Source organism: Danio aesculapii, chromosome 16 (assembly GCF_903798145.1).
Source record: "Danio aesculapii chromosome 16, fDanAes4.1, whole genome shotgun sequence".
In the NCBI taxonomy this organism is placed as follows: domain Eukaryota; kingdom Metazoa; phylum Chordata; class Actinopteri; order Cypriniformes; family Danionidae; genus Danio; species Danio aesculapii.
Genome location: NC_079450.1, coordinates 10,938,331 through 10,961,447, shown reverse-complemented (window position 1 = coordinate 10,961,447; position 23,117 = coordinate 10,938,331). Strand labels below are relative to the sequence as shown.

Sequence of the window (23,117 nt, the reverse complement as noted above, 5' to 3'; positions counted from 1 at the left end):
GAGTGAGTAAATGCTTGCAGAATGTTCAGTTTTGGGTGAACTATCCCTTTGAACTCCAGTACCTCCAGTCGGGAAATAGTGTGAAATTGCTTCATGTTTCCTTCCATATGTCATCCCTCGCTTCTTTTTAATGCTTGACTATCTCATAAGTGGTGCATCGCTGTACTGTATGTGACAACAAACACCAAATTCTCAGCGGTTTCAGTCTGTGCACACTCGACCGCTCTGATCAAGTGCTCCAGCTCCATCTAAAATGACTTCCAATGTGACTTTGAAAAGGAGAAAGTCGATAATCCTGCTTCTGACAAGATAAGATAAGATCAAAAAAAGAGCGAGTTGAGTAGAAGTGAGGGATCAGGAAAACTGCTGAGTGGACAGAAGCTCAAATCAGCATCGTCAGCACTGAGTCTCCCGCAGAATACAATTAGAGAGAGAGAGAGAGAGACCTTTACAGATGAAGCTCAGGTGGGCATCAAAAGACATTCAGAAGTGCAACTGTTATGTTGCTGAAGAAAACATCCTTTAACATGATTTAACAACCTTAAAACCAGATCCAGTCTCATTAAAATGCTTTATTCTGTTGGAAAATATTTGTTAATTAATTATTTACTACTTGAATTGATTAAAAATGAAAATGTAAGCGAGCATTAAAACAGCAAATTATAGACTTGAATAATAATAAATTATTACTCCAAAAATAAATTATTACTCCAAATAAATTAATAATCCCTAATAAATTATTACTCCAAAAAAGTATAACTTCCTCCTTTTTTAATATTACATGAGTCAAAGTCTAAAAGTACTCATCAAAGAGTCATCAAAGAATAATTTACTGGAGACTCGCTTTGAACAAAATATTTGAATCAGTGAATCATCTACTGTATAATTACTCCAAACAGATCATTTGAATCAGTGAATCATTTTCTGGACACTCACTCTAAATAGATCATTTGAATCAGTGAATCATTGACTGGAAATTCACTCTAAACAGATCATTTGAATCAGTGAATCATTTTCTGGACATTCACTTTAAACAGATCATTTGAATCAGTAAATCATTTTCTGGACACTCATTCTGAATAGATCATTTGATTCGGTGAACGATATACTGGAAACTCATCCTGAACAGATCATTTGAATCAGCGAATCATTTTCTGGACACTTACTCTAAATAGATAATTTGAATCAGTGAATCATTTACTGGAAATTCACTCTAAACAGATCATTTGAATCAGTGAACGATTTACTCTAGACTCACTCCAAACAGATCATTTGAATTAGTGATTCATTTACTGGAGACTCAATCTACTCAAATGAACTCTCAGTTCATTTGATTCTGTAAACAATTTACTGGAAATTCACTCTAAACAGATCATTTGAATCAGTGAATGATTTACTGTAGACTCACTCTAAAGCAGGGATGTCAAACTCAATTCCTGGAGAGCCGCAGCCTTACACAGTTTAGTTCCAACCCCAATTAAACACAGTTGATCAAAACTTAATTAGTCTTTCAGTCATGTTTGAAACCTACAGGTAAGTGTGTTGAAGCAGGGGTGGAACTAAACTGTACAGGGCTGCGGCCCTCCAGTAATTGAGTTTGACATTCCTGGTCTAAAGGGATCATTTGAATCAGTGAACGATTTACTGTAGACTCGCTCCAAACAGATCATTTGAATAAGTGAATCATTTACTGGACACTCACTCTAAACAGATCATTTGTATCAGTGAACAATTTAGTGGAGACTCACTCTAAATAGATAATTTGAATCAGTGAATTTTATACTAGACACTTACTTTAAACGAATCATTTGAATCAGTGACAATTTACTAGAGACTCACTCTAAACAGATTATTTGAATTAGTGAATGATTTACTGTATAATCACTCTAAACAGATCATTTGAATCAGTGAATCATTTACTGTATAATCACTCTAAACAGATCATTTGAATCAGTGAATCATTTAATGGAGCCCCACTTAAAACAAATAATTTGAATCAGTGAATCATGTACTGTATAATCACTCGAAACAGATCATTTGAATCAGTAAACCATTTATTGGAGACTAGCTCTAAACAGATCATTTGAATCAGTGAATCATTTATTGGAGACTCACTCTAAACAGATTATTTGAATAAGTGAATCATTTATTGGAGACTCGCTCTAAAATGATCATTTAAATCATTGAATCATTTACTGGAGACTCACACTGAACAGATCATTTGAATCAGTGAATCATTTACTGTATAATCACTCTAAACATATAATTTGAATCAGTTAATCATTTACTGGAGACTCGCTCTAAACAGATAATTTGAATCAGTGAATCATTTTACTGGAGACTCATTCTAAACAGATCATTTGAATCAGTGAATTATTTACTAGAGACTCACTCCAAACAAATCATTTGAATCAGTGAATTAATTACTACACACTCACTTTAAACGAATCCTTTGAATCTGTGAACAATTTACTAGAGACTCACTCTAAACAGATCATTTGAATCAGTGAATCATTTACTGGAGACTCACACTGAACAGATTATTTGAATCAGTGAATCATTTACTGGAGACTCGCTCTAAACAGATCACTCGAATCAGTGAATCATTTACTGGAGACTCACTCTAAACAGATCATTTGAATCAGTGAACAATTTACTAGCGACTCACTCTAAACAGGTCATTTGAATCAGTGAATCATTTACTGGAGACTCACCCTGAACAGATCATTTGAATCAGTGAATCATTTACTGTATAATCACTGTAAACAGATAATTTGAATCAGTGAATCATTTACTGAAGTCTCACTCTAAACAGATTATTTGAATCAGTGAATCTTTTGCAGGAGACTTACTCTAAACAGATCATGAATCAGTGAATCATTTACTGGAGACTCACTCTAAACAGATCATGAATCAGTGAATCATTTACTGGAGACTCACTGTAAATAGATTATTTGAATCAGTGAATCATTTACAAGACTTACTCTAAACAGATCATGAATCAGTGAATCATTTACTGGAGACTCACTCTAAACAGATCATGAATCAGTGAATCATTTACTAGACATTCGCTCTAAATGGATCATTTGATTTCTAGAGAGTCACAATTGTCTTGGTGTAAATCCTACCCCATTTTTTTCAGAATATTTCATTGTATCCGTACACTCAATAATATATATTATAGACAGTAAACATAAATATAAATAGTCCTGCTGCATTAAAAGCAATCATATATCCCTCTCAAGCCACTCTGATTTCAGCAAGAGAGAAGTTTGTGTTTGTAAAGAGTGTGGGTTTTGAACTGTCCCGTGGTTTTTAACTGAAGCGTCTCTGTCAGTTCTGTTTGCTCATGTGCTTGGCAGACGTTCACACACTCTCTGTTTGTTTATGTTCTGCCATTTTTCCACGTTTATTCTTATATCAGGTGTTAAATTGTGCATTGAGCCAGTAGCATGTCGGTGTTTGGCCATGATTCAGATGTCGAAACTTAAAGAATTGCTCTTTTGACTTTGTGCAAACGATTTGATTTGGTTTAGCTTGTAGTTGCATGTTGGCTGTAAAATCATTCTGACGACCAACATGGCGTTGAGCGCAGATTTGGTTTGCGTTCAAGTTTGCGTGTGTATTTTTGGAAGTCTTTTAAATGTTTGTCTGGGTATTTTGTATGCGTGTGTGTGCGTATGTATGTCTACATGCATGCCGATCCCGTTCCACGGACACACACACTCACACTTTGCCTGCTGGGATTGCACAGGCCCACGGCATCACATACACACACACCTCTCTCTCTCTCTCCTGTCCTATTCTCCTGTGGTGTGTTGATGAGATACGGTGATTTCTCTTAGGGGAGGCGGCAGTCCATCCTAGTGCAGCCCCGCCTTGCGCCCGTCCCACTGCGAATGCACAGGTAACAACTCACCTGACTGTGACCCGCCCACTTCACCTCAATCTCCTCCCACTTCCACTGTATGTTCTCACACACAAACACAAACCACACCTCACCTGCGCAGAGTCATGTGCACCTCTACTCATCAGCCAACGCTAATGAAACTAATTCATTTTACTTTGTGTTGGCTTTACAGGATCTGAAAAAAGTATTACTAATGTTGAGGAAAATGGACAGACAGACAGACAGACAGACATACGGACAGACAGACAGACAGACAGACAGACAGACAGATAGACAGACAGACAGACAGACAGACAGATAGATAGATAGACAGACAGACAGACAGACAGACAGACAGACAGATAGATAGATAGATAGACAGATAATGATGGATTGATGTATAGATGGAATGATAGACAGATGATGGATGGATGGATTGACGTATAGATGGAATGACAGACAGATGATGGAATGATAGACAGATGATGGATGGATTGACGTATAGATGGAATGATAGACAGATGATGGATGGATGAATTGACGTATAGATGGAATGATAGACAGATGATGGATGGATTGACGTATAGATGGAATGATAGACAGATGATGGATGGATTGACATATAGATGGAATGATAGACAGATGATGGATGCACTGACGTATAGATGGAATGATAGACAGATGATGGATTGACGTATAGATGGAATGATAGACAGATGATGGATGGATGAATTGACGTATAGATGGAATGATAGACAGATGATGGATGGATTGACGTATAGATGGAATGATAGACAGATGATGGATGGATCGATGGATGGACGATAGTCTTATGGATAGAATGATAGACATGATGGATGGATGGATGGACGATAGATGAATGGTAGACAGATGATGATGGATGGATGTATGGATAGATGGATGGATGGATGGACAGATGGAATGATAGACATTATGGATGGATGGACGATATACGTATGGATGGAATAATAGACAGATGATGGATGTATGGATTGATAGATGTGTGAGACATATGGATGAAATGTTAGACAGATGATGGATGGATGGATGGATGGATGGATGGATGGATGGATGGATGGATGGATGGATGGATGGATGGATGGACGATAGACAGATGATGGATGGATGAATGAGAGGCAAATGGATAGAATGGTAAACAGACGATGGATGGATAGACGGATGGGATGATAGACAGATGGTGAATAGATAATAGGATGACACATGAATGGATGATAGATAGATAGATAGATAGATAGATAGATAGATAGATAGATAGATAGATAGATAGATAGATAGATAGATAGATAGATAGATAGATAGATAGATAGATAGATAGATAGATAGATAGATAGATAGATAGATAGATAGATAGATAGATAGATAGATAGATAGATAGATTTCTGTTCATCACACAATTACATATTCTGACCAATAATCTGTGTGTTGTTCATCTTAAATTATCTTAAGTAAAATGACATTCTACACTTAAGATAATTCAGAAACATGGAACTGCTCCAAACATTTTACAAGTTCTGTGTTTAGTGTGTGTCTTAATCTCTGGAAAAAAAAACAGCACAATGCTGGGTTAAATGCATTACTTTTAATCATAGGATCAGATTACATTACAATTACTTTTATGAAATTACTAAACTTTTAAAATGCATTGATATATTTAATAATATGATATTAGAAACAAATGCATTCTCAAATTCTGAGTATCCTGCAAATGTCCTGATTTCAAAGAGATGATGTTTTGGGGGTTGTTTGTTTGACTTTTTCTTGAAGTTTCACCTCATTTCAATGCAAAATGTCAACACAATCTGACACAAAATAGAGGTACACATGGCATATGGCTCAGTGCAAGGCGAAGGACTTCTCATCACCATCTCCATTTCTTTCTGCATCATCACCACTGCACTCTCAAACTGATTTTGATGATGAATTGTGGGAAATCTCCGTATCTTCCTCCGTGCCGCCCTGACAGGGTCAGGGGTGGGTTATCAGCGTGCATGAGACTCTGGATGAGTGTGAGTGTATGTAAGTGTTCATGCTTTTGTTGCGGTGTTTAGAGGGCTTCTGGTGATTTAGAACTATTGTGTTTTGCTAGTTTGTTGCATAACTTTTTTAATGTTCATGGTTGCGTTAACCTTTCTTTTGTTTTTACCATGGGGTAAATGAAGACATGCAATGTTCATGTGTAAAAGGTGAGCTGGAACTGAAAGGTGGATGCGTATGGTGCTGCTCAATGTATTTGTGGTGATGTTTTGGGTGTAAATGCACACAAAAGAGCTGTAGAAACACCTCGGAACATCTTAACCCTTTCTTTTGAACCGAAATTACCTGACAGACCAATTCAAGCAGGACTTCGATTTGACCACCCAAAGAAAAGCAAGGGTTCCAGACGAAAGTGACCGTCGTATGAGTTGCAGTTCTGACAGAGATGCACCCTTTGCTCCTGTTGTCGTCATCACTTGTCTTTGTTTAGTATTGCAGCGAGCTCCAAACCCTCCGTTCCCCAACACTAATTCCATATTCATTCTCGAATGCTAGATTCTGATTGAGAAGAGAAACCAATTGCACCGAAAAAAAAGGAGTCAGACTGGCTTATGTTAGCAAAGCTAGCCACTTTCGCTAATGTAACAGTCTGGAACCAAATAAAATTTCTTGGTGTTAAATAGATAGAACCTATTGAACTATGAGCCGTCCAGTTATAATTCATGTTAAAATGGAGTCGAAATCGAACATCGGGTGAGTATGGTATAACATTTTAGCAACAAATGTTTAAGTGTTATTGTCATGTTGTTTTCTCATGCATTAGCCTCAGCTTTAACTCCAATGTTTCCACCCCAATACAGACTTCACTGAAAAGGACTGATCATGATGAAACACACACTGAACATGATTTAGATATAAAATGAGCTGAGGCTGCTTTTGGCACTGCACTGCGCCTCTGTAGGTAAGATTAGAGGATAAGAGCAAAATAAAAACAGTGTCTTCATTATTTGTGAATCTGAGCCCTGCCATATACATATAAACGTGGCAGACATGGACAAGAGGTTGTTTTCACACTGGCATTTCAAATAATTCAAGTTCCATAATTTAAAGTTGATGAATCCATATTTTTGTAGATAAATGATTGAGATAATGTGAAATACTGAACTAAAGCATGCAATGGATTCATTGTGACTTTCTGATGGTTACATGGTTACAGACTGTGTTTTGTCTGTTACGAAAGAATCACTGAATCAGTCTCAACTGACCCAGCAGGCACAGGACGTCAACATGACGTCAGATTGACGTTGTACCCCAATGTCATGGGGACGTTGCATTTTGTTTGGAAATGAAAATCGGGTTGCGTTGGAACCCAACTTCAGGCTGACGTCAATGTACAATTGCCAACCTAAAAATCAACCAAATATCAATGTCTAATAATGTTACAGCTTGACAGTGTGTGGATGTTACCACTATGACATCTACCTGTCACGGATTGGCCAGGCTCTTCCACCAACATCACGCACCGAGCACCTTCACCTGAGTATTAACCACGCACAGCTGCACCCAATCACTCCCATTCACTATATAAGCACACACCTCACTTCACTCATTGTCCGGTCTCGTTCCTACGAAGCGGACTCTGAGTGAACCACTTCCTAGGTTTCACTCCCCTACGATCTCAGCAATTATACTTACCTTTACTCTGTTTCCTTCTAGTCTGTCCAGTGTCCCGGTGTCCTGTCAGCGTTGTGTGTCTCGTCAGTCTGTCTTCCCCGCAAGTCCTCTGGTGTGTGCATTCGGTCATCCTTCAGTGTTTGTCATCCCACCTGACAAAGAGGATCATCAGTTCCACTAAACTCCGTTCATCGCTCCATCACTATTCATTTATACTCTACTGTTGGAATAAACATTGGTTATACTCACTCCCCTTGTTTGTCCGTCTGCTTCCGTAACAGAAGACCGGACCAGAAACTACCAACAGCATGAGCACTCACGATCCCCTTCAGGAGTTGGTGGATTCATTGAAGAGAGTGCTACTACCATCTGCTCCACTTCCCGAAGCACCACCAGCACCGAGCACTTCTTCACCGTCCATCCACTCATCCAGTCCCATGGCTCGACCAGCGCCCTACTCTGGCGGGGCGGAGGAGTGCAATGGATTTCTCCTGCAATGTTCTCTGGTATTCACTATGCAACCCGAGTTATACCCTACAGATCGGTCCAAAATCGCTTTCATCATCTCCCTCCTCTCTGGGTCGGCTCTTCGGTGGGCTGAAACCATCTGGCAACAGTCTGGGCCGGTAACAAATTCCATTCAGTCATTCACCCAGTACTTCAAGGAGGTTTTTGGTCGCGCGGATGCTGAAGTAGCAGCTGGAGAACAGCTATACCATCTCAAACAGGGAGCCATGTCCACTCAGGATTATGCTCTCAGGTTCCGAACTCTGGCTGCTGCTAGCGGCTGGAATGAGCGATCTCTCCTCACAACCTACCGGTTCGGACTAGAGCCCAGCCTCCGGTTACAGCTGGCCGCCCTCGACGATACGATGGGATTGGAGAAGTTCATCCAACACTCTCTGCGCTGTTCCGATCGTCTGAGGGTCTACCAGCATGATCCTCCACCAATATCCCAAGCACTCCTCCGTTCGCCAGAGCCAGCCGTCCCTCCAGAACCAGAACCCATGATCATCGAATCTGGTAGACTCACGATCACCGAGCGACAGAGGAGGCTGACCCGGGGTCTGTGCATGTACTGTGGCGCCAAAGGACATGTCAGGCTGGACTGTCCCATTCGTCCAGCACGCTCTGTGGTGAGTTTGTTCAGTTCTCCTATTGAAAAGATGCATCCTCTCACCACTAATGTCCAGTTAACTACCCCTTCTGTCTCAGTTTCAGTCACAGCCCTTATCGACTCCGGGTCAGCAGGAAATTTCATCTCACACGCCCTCTGTCGCCGACTCCAGCTTAACACCGAAGCCTCGACGCACGTCTACCAGATTCAGCCCATAACCAAAGATATCCATTGTCAGGCACGTATCCATCGAAAATGTGAACCCGTCAATCTCCAAGTAGGACTGCTCCACAAAGAGGAGATTCAATTTCTGGTTCTGGAGGGTGCATCGATGGATATCATCTTAGGGCGCCCGTGGCTGGTGAAGCACGATCCCATCCTCTCTTGGGGCACAGGAGAAATTAAGAGATGGGGAGAAGAATGCCGATCCAGCTGTTTTCCCGATCTACCCTTACAAATTCGAAGACCCCTTACCGTCTACGTCACGTCTGTCGAAAGTCCAGTCGAGAAAATATCCATTCAGATCCCGAAGATCTACTCCTCATACGAGGATGTATTTTGCCCCAAGAGAGCTTCCCAGCTACCTCCACATCGGCCATGGGACTGCGCCATAGACCTGCTTCCAGATGCTCCTATGCCCAGAGGTAGGATCTACCCGTTGTCCCTTCCGGAGACCAAGGCAATGGAGGAGTACATCCATGAGGCTCTGAGTCAGGGGTATATCCGTCCATCCACGTCACCTGCTGCCTCAAGTTTCTTCTTCGTGGCTAAGAAGGATGGAGGGCTGCGGCCATGTATCGATTACAGAACCCTAAATCAAGGTACAGTCAAGTTCCGGTATCCCCTTCCTCTCGTCCCTGCGGCCCTAGAACAACTCAGATCCGCCAAAATTTTCACCAAGTTGGACCTCCGTAGCGCCTATAACCTGGTGAGAATACGTGAGGGGGACGAGTGGAAGACTGGGTTTGTGACCCCTACTGGACATTACGAGTACCTGGTCATGCCCTATGGTCTGGTTAACGCCCCCTCCGTATTCCAAAACTTCATCCACGAAGTCCTCCGGGAGTTCCTCCATCTCTTCGTCATTGTATACATAGATGATATCCTGATTTACTCCCGGAGTGAGGCCGAACATCGCCACCACGTTGCGGAGGTCCTGAAAACCCTCAGGAAACACCGCCTGTACCTCAAGGCTGAAAAATGCTCCTTCCATTCACCATCTGTTCAGTTCTTGGGGTACATCATCGATCAAAGAGGGGTTCGTATGGACGAGGGGAAGGTCACTTCCGTCATCTCCTGGCCCGAACCAAAAACCATAAAGGAACTCCAACGTTTCCTAGGATTTGCTAATTTCTACCGACGTTTCATCCAGAATTACAGTCTCATCACCGCTCCGCTCACCAACCTGTTGAAAAATAAACCCAAAGCACTACCCTGGCCTCCCGAAGCCGCCGCAGCCTTCCAAAACCTAAAAGAATCCTTCACTCAAGCCCCACTGCTGACTCATCCTGATCCTGACTTGCCGTTTGTGGTCGAAGTGGATGCATCGACCACCGGAGTGGGAGCCATCCTGTCCCAGTACCACGGTACTCCTTCATTACTCCATCCATGTGCCTATTTCTCCCGGAAGCTCAGCCCGGCGGAAAGGAACTATGACATCGGAAATCGAGAACTTCTGGCCATCAAGCTCGCCCTGGAGGAGTGGCGACACTGGTTGGAGGGGGCCAAACATTCGTTCCAGGTGATCACAGATCATAAAAATCTCCAATACCTAAAAGATGCTAAAAGACTCTGTCCTCGTCAGGCCCGTTGGTCATTGTTCTTCTCCAGATTTCAGTTCTCTATCTCATATCGACCAGGTTCAAAGAATATCCGAGCAGACGCACTTTCCAGAATTCACGACCAGGATGAAATTATTGAGACACCGGCCAAGATCCTTCCTGATCAGATCACTATCTGTCCCATCCAATGGTCCGCTCCTACAGTAATCGCCACTCCAGAATCCAGAACTCCGCCGGGCTGTCCCCCCAATCGACGCTTCATCCCTGAAAATCAACGGGTAGATCTCATTCATTCCAGCCATACATCTCTGGGCACAGGACATCCTGGGGCCAACAACACCCTCTCGCTGCTATCCCAACGCTTTTGGTGGCCGAACATGGCGAGGGATGTGAGAAGATACGTCCAAGGCTGCAGAGAATGCGCTATGGCAAAGAGTCCTCGCCATCTACCTGCTGGTAAACTCCATCCCTTGCCCATCCCAAACCGCCCCTGGTCACACCTAGGAGTTGACTTCATGACAGACCTCCCATTGTCTGAAGGTAACACCTGCATTCTAGTCATCATAGATCGATTCTCTAAATTCTGTCGTTTGATTCCTTTGAAAGGTATACCCACAGCCCTAGAGACCGCCGAAAACCTGTTCAACCACGTCTTTCGAAATTTTGGGTTACCAGAAGATATAGTCTCGGATCGAGGACCCCAATTTATCTCCAGACTATGGAGAGCATTCTTCAGACTCCTAGGTGTGACTGTAAGCCTCTCGTCTGGCTATCACCCCCAAACCAACGGCCAGACAGAGAGGAAAATTCAGGAAGTGGGGCGGTTCCTCCGGACCTTCTGTCACGGTCACCAAAACTCCTGGAGCCAGTTTCTGGGCTGGGCGGAATACGCCCAGAATTCCCTGCGGCAACCTACCACCGGACTCACGCCATTCCAGTGCATCCTAGGGTTCCAACCTCCACTCTTCCCCTGGGATGGCGCACCATCTGATGTCCCCGCAGTGGATTACTGGTTCCGGGAGAGCGAGAGAGTCTGGGACGATGCTCATCACCATCTCCAGAGGGCAGTACGCAGAACAAAGGAGGTATCGGATAAGAGGAGGATTCCAGGCCCCATCTATACTCCAGGACAAAAGGTCTGGCTCTCCACCAGAGATATCCGGTTGCGACTGCCCTCCCGAAAATTAAGTCCCAGATTTGTTGGTCCCTTCACCATTCTGGAACAGGTCAACCCCGTCACATACAAATTACAGTTACCACCACAGTACAGAATCCACCCCACATTCCACGTGTCCCTTCTAAAACCCTTTCACGATCCTCTGATTCCCTCCACAGAGCCTGGCCATGAAGAGGAACCTCCTCCCCCCCTGATGTTAGAAGAAGGGGCCATCTACCAAGTCAAGGACATCCTACGGTCCCGGCGTCGTGGTGGTCAGCTTGAATACCTCGTCGACTGGGAAGGATACGGTCCAGAAGAGAGGTCATGGGTCTCCAGATCCGATATACTAGATCCCGCACTTATGGAAGAGTTCCACTCCAATCACCCAGAATTTCCAGCACCTCGAGGACGAGGTAGACCACCACGACGTCGGAGGTTCAGGCCCTCAGGAGCGGGCCCTGGGGAGGGGGGTAATGTCACGGATTGGCCAGGCTCTTCCACCAACATCACGCACCGAGCACCTTCACCTGAGTATTAACCACGCACAGCTGCACCCAATCACTCCCATTCACTATATAAGCACACACCTCACTTCACTCATTGTCCGGTCTCGTTCCTACGAAGCGGACTCTGAGTGAACCACTTCCTAGGTTTCACTCCCCTACGATCTCAGCAATTATACTTACCTTTACTCTGTTTCCTTCTAGTCTGTCCAGTGTCCCGGTGTCCTGTCAGCGTTGTGTGTCTCGTCAGTCTGTCTTCCCCGCAAGTCCTCTGGTGTGTGCATTCGGTCATCCTTCAGTGTTTGTCATCCCACCTGACAAAGAGGATCATCAGTTCCACTAAACTCCGTTCATCGCTCCATCACTATTCATTTATACTCTACTGTTGGAATAAACATTGGTTATACTCACTCCCCTTGTTTGTCCGTCTGCTTCCGTAACACTACCAGACATTGGATTTTGGTTGCCATACTTGATGAATTAATATCGGTATTTGACGTCAATATGACGTTGGATTAAGATGTTTGCTTAATGTAGGATTTTGGTCACTTTTCAACACAACGTAAAATCAACCAAATACCAATGTCTAAAGATGTTACAGCTTGACGTTGTGTTGATGTTACCACTATGACGTCTATCAGACGTTGGATTTTGGTTGTTATACCTGACAAATAAATGTCAGTATTTGACATCAATATAACGTTGTTTTAAGATGTTTTCTTGACGTTGGATTTTGGTCAGTTTCCAACAACCTAAAAACAACCAAATATCAATGTCTAATGATGTTACAGCTTGACGTTGTGTGGATGTTACCACTGTGACGTCTATCAGACGTTGGATTTTGGTTGTCATACCTGATGAATAAATATCAGTATTTGACGTCAATATAACTTTGGTTTAAGATGTTTGCTTGACGTTGGATTTTGGTCACTTTCCAGCACAACCTAAAATCAACGTCTAATGATGTTACAATTTGATGTTGTGTGGACGTTACCACTATGACGTCTATCAGACGTTGGATTTTGGTTGTCACACTTGACAAATAAATGTCAGTATTTGACGTCAATATGACATTGGTTTAAGATGTTTGCTCAGCATTGGATTTTGGTCACTTTCCAACACAACTTAAAATCAACCAAATATCAACATCTAATGATGTTACAGTTTGACATTGTGTGGATGTTACCACTATGACGTCTTTCAGACATTGGATTTTGGTTGTCATACCTGATTAATAAATGTCAGTATTTGACGTAAATATGTTGGTTTAAGATGTTTGCTCGACATTGGATTTTGGTCACTTTCCAACATGACCTAAAATCAACCAAACATCAACGTCTAATGTTGTTACAGTTTGACATTGTGTGGATGTTACCACTATGATGTCTATGAAATGTTGGATTTTGGTTGCCATACTTGATGAATAAATAGATGTCAGTAATTGACATCAATAATGTTGGTTTAAGATGCTTGCTCAACGTTGGATTTTGGTCACTTTCCAACACAACCTAAAATCAAGCAAATATCAATGTCTAGTGATGTTCCAGCTTGACGTTGTGTGGATGTTACCACTGACATCTATCAAACATTGGATTTTGGTTGTCATACCTGACAAATATATGTCAGTATATAACACCAATATAACGTGGGTTTAAGATGTATGCTCGACGTTGAGATTTTGGTCACTTTCCAAGACAACCTAAATTCAAGCAAATATCAACGTCGTTATCGGACGTCAAAATGACGTTGTTCTTAGACTCTGGCTAGACATTGAAAATTGGTCACCTGACACCAAAACACACCTAAATCAACCTAAATCTAACCTAATATTAACGTCTTATGACGTCATGTGCCTGATGGGGAGTTATTTAAAAACACAGTACAAATTGAATCATTTGTGCAAACAATTCAATCCAAAACACCAGACATTCACTGCATCCCAAATCACACACATGTGCACTATTCTATGCCATTTTGTAGTATAAATAGAGTAAGTAGTTTTCACACTGAAATCTCTAAAAAGAATAAGTGAACTTTAATTACCCGGATGATGCACGTATTCAACCAGTAAAATAAAGTGTGGAATGTTGGACACTTCACACACTCAACAACCGCAGCTTTCCTTGTGTAGCGGAAGGGGCGGAGCTTTTGGGCACTGATGTTGGATTACATCATTTATTTTGGATTGTAAAAGCAAAACTCTCCTACGAGAGTTACTATACCATCCCGATTGTATTATACATCCCGATGGTGAATGCGGTGATCATTTCACTAATTTGGCAATCGTCAAACGTCATCTGCGAAAACAGTTTGAATTTCCACTTAGTAAAAATAACATTAGTATTCCATGTGGGACGACCCTACATACATATACTATGCTGTTAAGTGTCTAAGTGCATAAGTACATTGTGCAGAAGTACTTAGTGTATAGCGTGCCATTTGGGACGCAAGTCAATTCTCTCATGTGGCCTCATGGCATAATAAAACATCCAATAAATCATTTATGAGTACTGCACATGTTTTTGTCGCATTTTTTCACGTACTATGTAGTAGAGAAGCATGCAGTTTCTTTGAGTCATTGAATTATTCACTCAGACGATTAATTCAAAACATCAGTTCATTCAGGAAACATCAATTACACTGCTAATGAGTAACTGAATTGTTTATTCAATTGATTCATTCAAAAACACTGAATGATTCAGTAATGAAACCCAGCTATCTCTTGCTCGTGCCCTGTTACTGTTCTTACTTCTTCTGTCTTGATTATTTTCAAGATTTTTCTTTAAAATATTTTTCCAGTGACTAATAAATCTGTTGATAATACTATCAAAACTATCTAACAAAATTACTATACCTAAACAAACTGAGGTTCAGGTAAAAAGTGTGAAAACTCCCTGAAATTCTGAATGATGAATTTGACACTGTTTTGGTTTGATCAAGTGAATTTTGATATAAAATATCAAAATCTGTTATAATCATGTAATATAATGCAAACTAGTACGTAAGATTAGGTTGCAGCTTAATATGTTGTACAGCTCTGTTGTCTTTCGTGTGTACTGATGACAGAATCAAGTTTTAACATAGCCAGCTCAACATAGTTATTCATAAAATCTTAGTTCATATTTTCACGGAATATATATTTAGCATGATTTCTTCTCGAGGGCCATTTGGGGCCACTTTCGAGCACATGTTGGAAATGCAAATTGTATCAATAAACAAGATATGCTTATGATAGCAGTTCAAAAAGCACCTACATGCAACATAAATATTCATTCTCACTTCTTGTGTTCTTTATAGTTGATCACACTGTTGCATCAGTTGCATGTTTGCATGCTCAGCAGAAGTCTATTTTGCTGCACTTAGACACTGTTGTGCCAGCTGGTCTTTTAAAGGGGTTGTATCACATTGCCAATTTACTCTGCCTTGATGTAATAATTGACAGTTGGGAATTTAATAAAGTTAATGTAGTTTTTATTCACACTTTTAGCTAATTACACTACAGTTCAAAAGTTTTGGGTTTGAACTTTGGGTTTTGGCTTCTCTGAAAAGATAATACGATGATGTAAAGAGGCAACATTGTGGAAATAATATTTCTCAGCTTTTATTTACATTTGAACAAAAACCAAAATTGTCCAAAATGATTCATACCCTTCTGAATAATCAATAGAGAAGCCTTTATTGGCTATTACAGCAATCAAACACTTGCTATAATTGCTGACTAGCATTTGCTGACTAGCAATTGCTGACAAGCAATGACTAGCTTTTGCATGTCTCCACTAGTATGCCTGCCATTTATCTTTAGTGGTGAGTTCCAACTTTTTCAAAACAGAGCATCTCCTTGCCAACGCCCTGTTCTTTAACTCCCCCCACAGATTCTTAATTGGGTTTAAGCCAGGACTCTGGCTGGGCCACTGCAAAACGTTAATGTTTTTGTCTGCCAACCATTTCTTCACCACTTTTGCTGTGTGTTATGGGTCGTTGTCATGCTGAAATGTCCACTAGTGCCCATGGCCAAGTTTCTCTGCAGACTGCTTGATGATGTTGTTGAGAATTCTGATGTATTGCTCCTTTTTCATGGTGCCATTTACTGTGGGTTCCCCGGTCCACCAGCTGCAAAACACCCCTCAAAAACATTGTTTGACTGTGGGTATGGGGTTCTTAGGGTTGAAGGCCTCTCCTTATTTGTGCTAAATGAAGGCCACATTATTGTGGCAAACAATTCAATTGTTGTTTCATCCAACCATAAAACAGAAGACCAGAAGTCTTCTTTGTCCAAGCAATCTTGTTTGCCTCTCTGAAGAAGTGGTGTCCTCCTTGGACTTTGTCCATGGAACCCAGCAGTGTGCATTGCAGATGTTGCCACAAGCAGAGCCCAGACTCATCAGGATGGCATTGGTGGTGATCCTTGGATTCTTTTTTTACCTCTCTCACTATCCTCCTGGCCAGCACAGGTCCCTTTTGGCTTCTGACCACATTCTCTGAGATTTTTCACAGTGCTCTTTCCTGACTTCCGTAGCCACATGTCCTCACTGAGTTCCTTTGTCTTAGCCATGACTGTCCACAAACCAACAGCAGAGAACGTCTGTTTTTCACCTGTTGAGTTGATTAAAACAACTGTTCCCAATAAATCAGGGTAATTAGGATGCTTCAGAACAGGAGTGGCCAATCCTGGAGATCTACCTTCCTGCAGAGTTCAGTTGCAACCTTGATAAAATGCACCTGTCTTTAATTACCAAGTACTCCTTCAGACCCTACTTAGTTGTTTTTGATCAAGGTTGCAGCTGAACTCTGCAGGAAGGTAGGTCTCTAGGAATAGAATTGGGCACCCCTGCTTTAGAACAGCTTGCACAATTGGTAAATGGAATGGTATAGAAGTTTGGATTTGCTAGACTTTGCAAAAGGTGTGAATAATTTTGAACATGTCACTTTTTGTTCAAAGGTAAATAAAAGCTGAGAAATATTGTTTCAACAATGCCTCTTGCACATCGTCTTAATATCTTTTTGGTGTCATTTCCAGACTTTACTTGCTGGTTAAATCAAAGCAAATTTAAGTCAGAATTTGCCAGGGGAATGGAATGTAACTATTCCATCATTATGCTTTCATAAGAAAAACCATGAATTAAGCATATTATTTGAGTCCAAAAGCCGTGGACAGTTTTTAACAAATAAATGTATGATATGACCCCTTTAATGCAAAATCTCAATCAATAGTGCGTAATACATTTTACTAATTAAAATCCAGTAATTAGGACTTGAATCATCCGTTCACTCATCCTTCTCACAAGAGCACAAGTATAAGATCAACAGCAGATTTGTAATTCCCTCCTCATCCCTCTTTCTTCCTTTTCTTTGTATCTATCCCTCTTTCCCTGAGCGTCTCTGTGGATATATCTCACACAACTCATGCTCCTGTTTTATTCCTCCTTTACTGCTCTTCCTTGCCACTTCAAATCTCTCTCACTTTCTCTCATTCTGACCCTGTAACCTCCATTTACTTTGATCCTCCTCCTCTATTGATCTCGCCATGGAAACTCCTCTTTTTTGCATTCCATCCTTTATTTTTTGTGGAATCTTCATCCCTACATCATTACATCTATCATTCGCCTACTCTCCCTCGCTCCTCCTCCCCTTTCCTCTCTCTCTCTCTCTGTCTCGCTAGGAAAAGCAGCTTTCCGCCTTGGGTTCAGCAGACCCCGGTGTGAGTTTTGGAGGAGAAATGACCAGCGCTTCTGGCTTTGTTGGAGTCTCCCCTTCGGACAAATCCTCCACCCGATCCCCCCAGAATGGAATTGCGTCCTTCCCGTTAGTTCCCCCTCCTCGTTCAATTCCTCACGCACAACTCTGGCCGAACGGCAACCAAAAATCAGCAATGGCATCGAGGGCAAGTTTGGAGGGGGAGCAGGTCAATAACAACGCTGACCAAATCTGAATTTTTTTTTTGGAATTCCGAAGACATTGTAAGGATGAAAATTCAGCAGTGTTTTTTTTTTTTTTTGGTACATTAGACTGAGGACAAGTGGGAGGTGGGACACGTCATTACTTGCACCATCTAAAACAAAAGGGCTCTCCATTGGATTCGATGTGTTATTCTGAAATCACGTTTTCTTTGGATAAAAAAAGAAAAGCCCCTTGCACATACAGTACCTCCACCAGGTCATCCAAACCACTGGAAAGTGCTCGATTCAGGTTCCAGGTTTTTTTGACTGAGCTCCCTCGTCTTGTGTAAAACCAATTCCAAGAAGCTTGGAATGACCCCGGGAATGGTGGGCAAACAAACTACACAAACGTATTTAGTGATCAAAATTTGACCCACGAACACATGCCAGCTTTGTCATGTCGTCTGGCTTCCCTAGTGCCTTTCTGTATCTCCTGACAGGGTTTTTAAACGAACACGAGAATAACGACAGCAGAATTGCAGAAACGGTTGTGCAAACTCATTTAGGAGAGATCAATGTGCTTTTCTGCTTCAATGTGATGCTGAAAATGTCAAGCTTTGGAGTCCGATCATGGCTCGGGTTTTTGTGGACAATGTCTGGAAGTGCTTGTGGCTTGAATTGCCTCACTAGACTGAACTTGTGCAATGTTTTCTCTTCTCAATCTCAGAACCTATGTGTACTTAACTGGTGCTATGGATTCTCTGTGTCACGTTCACCGCCTCCCATTTTGTCATCGTCTTAAATGTTCATAATATGTCTTGGCCCTCCCATTCATCTCCTTACAGGCCAATTTTGACATTCTTTCAGTGTGTGTGTGTGTGTGTGTTTGTGTGCAATGTGAGGTGAGCGCGAGGTGATCTCTGTCAGGTCAAAACCCTTTTTACTAAAACAAGATGCTAGGCCAGAATGCGGTTGTGGTTTTAAGGTATTTTTATACAAGATGGGTATTTTTGGAAATTTCTAATAAGCAGAACTTTGTGGGGGGGTTGTGGGGGTAAGGTCAATATGGAAGTCAACTTGAAATCAACCAATTTTATGTCCATAAAGTAAAATGGGAAATTTGACTACATTTTACAACCTATGGAAATTGACTGAAGTGTAACAATAGGTGTTATTTACAATAATCCAATCCAATAGCTGAAGAATATAAGGATTTTTTTAGGTCTTGTACAAATGTGGTGCAAGCTATATTTTGTCAAAATAAAATACATTTTAATTCAGAACAGCATGCACCAAATTATCATAAATAATAAGACCAAGAATGTGCACTGAAAAGTAAACAAACATTTGCACCTTTTCTGCATTTTGGCAGAGACTTTTATTGAAAGCGACTTACTTTGCGTTCAAAATATACATTTTTGCACTTCATACTTTTATCTGGGAATCGAACCAATGACATTGAGCCTTTTTGGCCTACATGATTGCTACAAATAAACTAAGCAGTGTCCATTTTGATTTTTCTTTAAATTAGGATCTCTAAAGTAGTTTTGGGCGGCACTGAATGATCCTTTTAAGAAAGATTTTGTTAGACAACTCACTTGACATAAAATAATCAGAACTATGTACTGTACAGAAATATCGCTAGCTATAATCTTTCATTTGAATATCACTGCCATCTGATACTGATTGTATTCCTCATCGATCACTACAGTTTTCGTTTTATCGTTTGTTTTTATGATTAATCGATTCATTGTCATGTTTCTACAGACTCAAGACATTCACGTGGCTTTGCTGATATACAAGTCATTCATTTGTAACCCAATTCATGTTGTTGCATTGTAAACACTTCAAGTAGTTCTGTGTGTAACACAGCTACACTAACACAGCAGGCCTAGATGAGAACGAGGAGGTTTCAATCGTAACTGCACAATAAAATCAAATCACTGAGCTGTACTGTAATGTGTAAAGATTGGGAAGGCACTAGAGAGGAGAATGGACTGATTGCCATTATAGCTTTTACAAGCTTTGAGGGCTATCTTTAAGTGACTTCTACACCATTTAGTAATAATATACAGGCAATTTTTGTTTATGTCCCAAAAGCAGTTGAGAAAAAATGGGATAACAGGGTTATCGGCTGATAAATGTGCCATGACATGAATATACCTCAGACGTAGAATCGAATGACTCAGGTAAACTTTCAATTGCCTCACAGTTTAATGCAAACTGAAAAAAAACACACACATTTTAAGTTTAGAACTGCCTGTTTTGGTAGTTAGTCCATTTCTTCTCTGAGAAAAGTAGCAGTGATTGGTCAGCGGCTCATCAAGCACCTCCTCTTTTCCCTGCATCTCCAGCCAACAACAAAGCTTCATGGAGGACAATCTGGAACCTAATTGGAGGCCTCACCTAGGACATTCTTCAGGTTGGCCTGGGTTTAATTCCAGGGCGCTGTCACGCGATTCGGTTGGTTGACAGAGGGGAAACTGAGGCTTTGACTCAATGCCAGAGCCGATCCAAAGAAAAACAAATATAGGTTCCCTTCCTCTGACGTGCCCTCTCTCCGGTATAATTTGATATGATGACGAACGTTTGGGATGCTTAACGCCCATCAGACGGCTTCTTCTTGACTGCATGCGAGATGACGTCGCATGCAACGCAGAAGTTGGATGAGAGAGCTGGAGAGGTTCTGTGGATCAGATCAATCTCAAAGGTGCTGTTTTTTAGGTTCTTTACTAACTACATGTAGGATATTGAACAATACTTCTTATCATTATGATCTTCACGTGCCACATTAGCTCTGCCTGTCATGCCTGCCTGTGTCTCAATCACGTCTTTTATTTTTTGGGGAAACTGAATATGCACAGCCTTTTATTTATTTATTTTTTTCTCTCAAGAGACGCTGATTTGTCTCTCAGCGGATTTGATAAGAGGCTGGAAATATCCGAACTTTTGTTTCCTGGTGGTTTTCTACTCGTTGACTGGACCTCATCCAGATGGAATCACATTTTTACATGCTGGTAATGTGAGATCTTTTTTGTTTTTTTTTGATCTGGGAATTTATGTGACAATCTCTTTGCAAAGGAAAATCAATGACCTTTTATTTTACCTGCTCCCCCTCTCCGCACTTTTGCTACGTCCCGGATCCTTGACGACTCCTTTGTATGTGAAAGAAAGTTGGATTCCTTTACTTTTTAACTCTCTTTCGTTTTGCTGTGGAGTTTCTCTTGTTTAAGAAAAGAATCTGGCGCTCGCACATCTGTGGGATTGTGAGTAATTTTGCGAAGCCAAGTTGCTGTTTTAAATTGACCTTTTTTCCCCCTTGTTTGGAAATTGCTATTGCCGGGCAACACAGACATTTCTCTTCTTCCTTTTTACACCACTAGACAAAAATATAAACATCGGTCGAGAGATCATGCAGGTCTAATAATGTTGTGAGTGACTGTGTGTATATACAGTGTGTGTACAGTCTTTGTGTATATACTGGGTGTGTGGATGCTTATACAATATAAATATATATATATATATGTATTGTACATAAGATATGTTTGTATATGCAGTGTACAGAATGTGTTCTTTTACACCGAGTTCCCTTTTTCTCAATATGTGGACAAAGAAAAAAGTATAAGAGCAGTTCGTGGGAATGAAAACTCATGTTGGCGACTCGTCGGCGGAGGTCTTCGAAGCACTTTTTTTGCTCAGGCTGATTGTACAAAGTCTGAAGCTTACAATGCATCGGCTTGAGTCCGCCACGCGTTTCGCCAGTCTAAAGCTTGCACTCATTTTCTCACTGACTGAGGTGTTTTGTAACAGGTTCTGGGTGATCAAGCAATGCTTGTACATAATTCTATTACCTACTGTATGTATGCATATATCCACTTTTCCAGACATGAGTCACCTGCTAATCTTTGCAGCTTTTGCATCTCCTCTTGCTTTGAATTTCAATGCGGTGCCGTGTGTGTGTGCGTGTCAGATGAGGTTTTTTGGATCGCTGCAGAAGGCCAGTCTCGTGAGAAGATGCTCCCATTTTACTCTACTGACCTTTTGTATGGCCTGATGCTTTATTCCCTCATTACTTGCCTAGCAACTCTTCCATGCAAGTAATCGCTTCTTTGTCCCCTGTAAATGAATGGAGTTCCCATGATGTGCCTCTTTCTAATAAACTTCAGTTGATCTTTGTCAGCCATAAGCCAATCACAGTCATCTTTCTTGACAAGCCATAAGCCCCACCCCTAAATTTCCATTTTCGAAAAGGGCAGACACTTGGGAATTTTATTTCTTTTTCATTTTTTGTATATATATTATATTAATAGAAAGAGTGCTATGTCAGAGTGTATTGCCGATGTTTTTTGGATTTGTTATGAATGTTGATATTCTGGTTATTGAATTATGATTATTATTATTATTGTAATAATATAATGACTGCTGTTATCATTTCACCATTCCTTAGTTTATTCAATGCTGTTGAAGACTTTGATTTCTTTTTGAACAAATCTGAATTTATATTTTTCGGGTGGGCTAATTATAGAAATTAAATCAATTAAACAGACAAATAAAGAAATAAATTCTTATTGAATTCATTTATGATGTTGAGAATTATTTGTGATTGTGATCTGTTTGTCTATCAAAAATCATCTTTATTAATGCCTTCAGTCAAGGCAGAAAAATATAGAGAAGGAAACAACATTGCTGTGGTCTTATCAAATCAAACTCCCCGCTGATGATTCACTAACACAGCTGCCAGGTGATGCCAGATGGTTTGCCTGCTAATCTTGTCCAGTGATGAGGAGTTGATGAGAATGTGTTGGATGAAATTATTATTTTAAAATCCACATGCAGTCAAAAACATTTTTGGTGGGTTTTTTTCTATGAGGATGTTATGCTTGAAGTAAACTATAGGCTAGTGCACATCTAAAACATTTAGATGTATAGATTCAACACTTACGCACAGTCCCAATTTTACCCGTTAGCTCTTCCTCTTACCTCTACCCCTCATTTTGCGTGTTTATGTAAAGGGGTAGGAGTGTTCCAATTCTCTTTAGCCTGAAGGCGTAGGTCTAAGATAAAATACAGCAGCCGCGATCGTCTGATCTCATATAAAGAAA

General features: G+C 41.0%; 1 protein-coding gene across 1 annotated transcript in view; it reads left to right on the top strand.

The window, feature by feature from the left end:
- The window catches only part of syngap1b (synaptic Ras GTPase activating protein 1b), a 297,039-nt gene extending 276,576 nt beyond the window's left edge, over positions 1 to 20,463 (top strand). Inside the window, exon 21 of the mRNA XM_056475755.1 lies at positions 17,799 to 20,463. Coding sequence (XP_056331730.1) covers positions 17,799 to 18,068 — 270 coding nt within the window. The 3' untranslated portion in view covers positions 18,069 to 20,463. The remainder of the gene's footprint in view (positions 1 to 17,798) is intronic.
- The last annotated feature ends 2,654 nt before the right edge of the window (positions 20,464 to 23,117 follow it).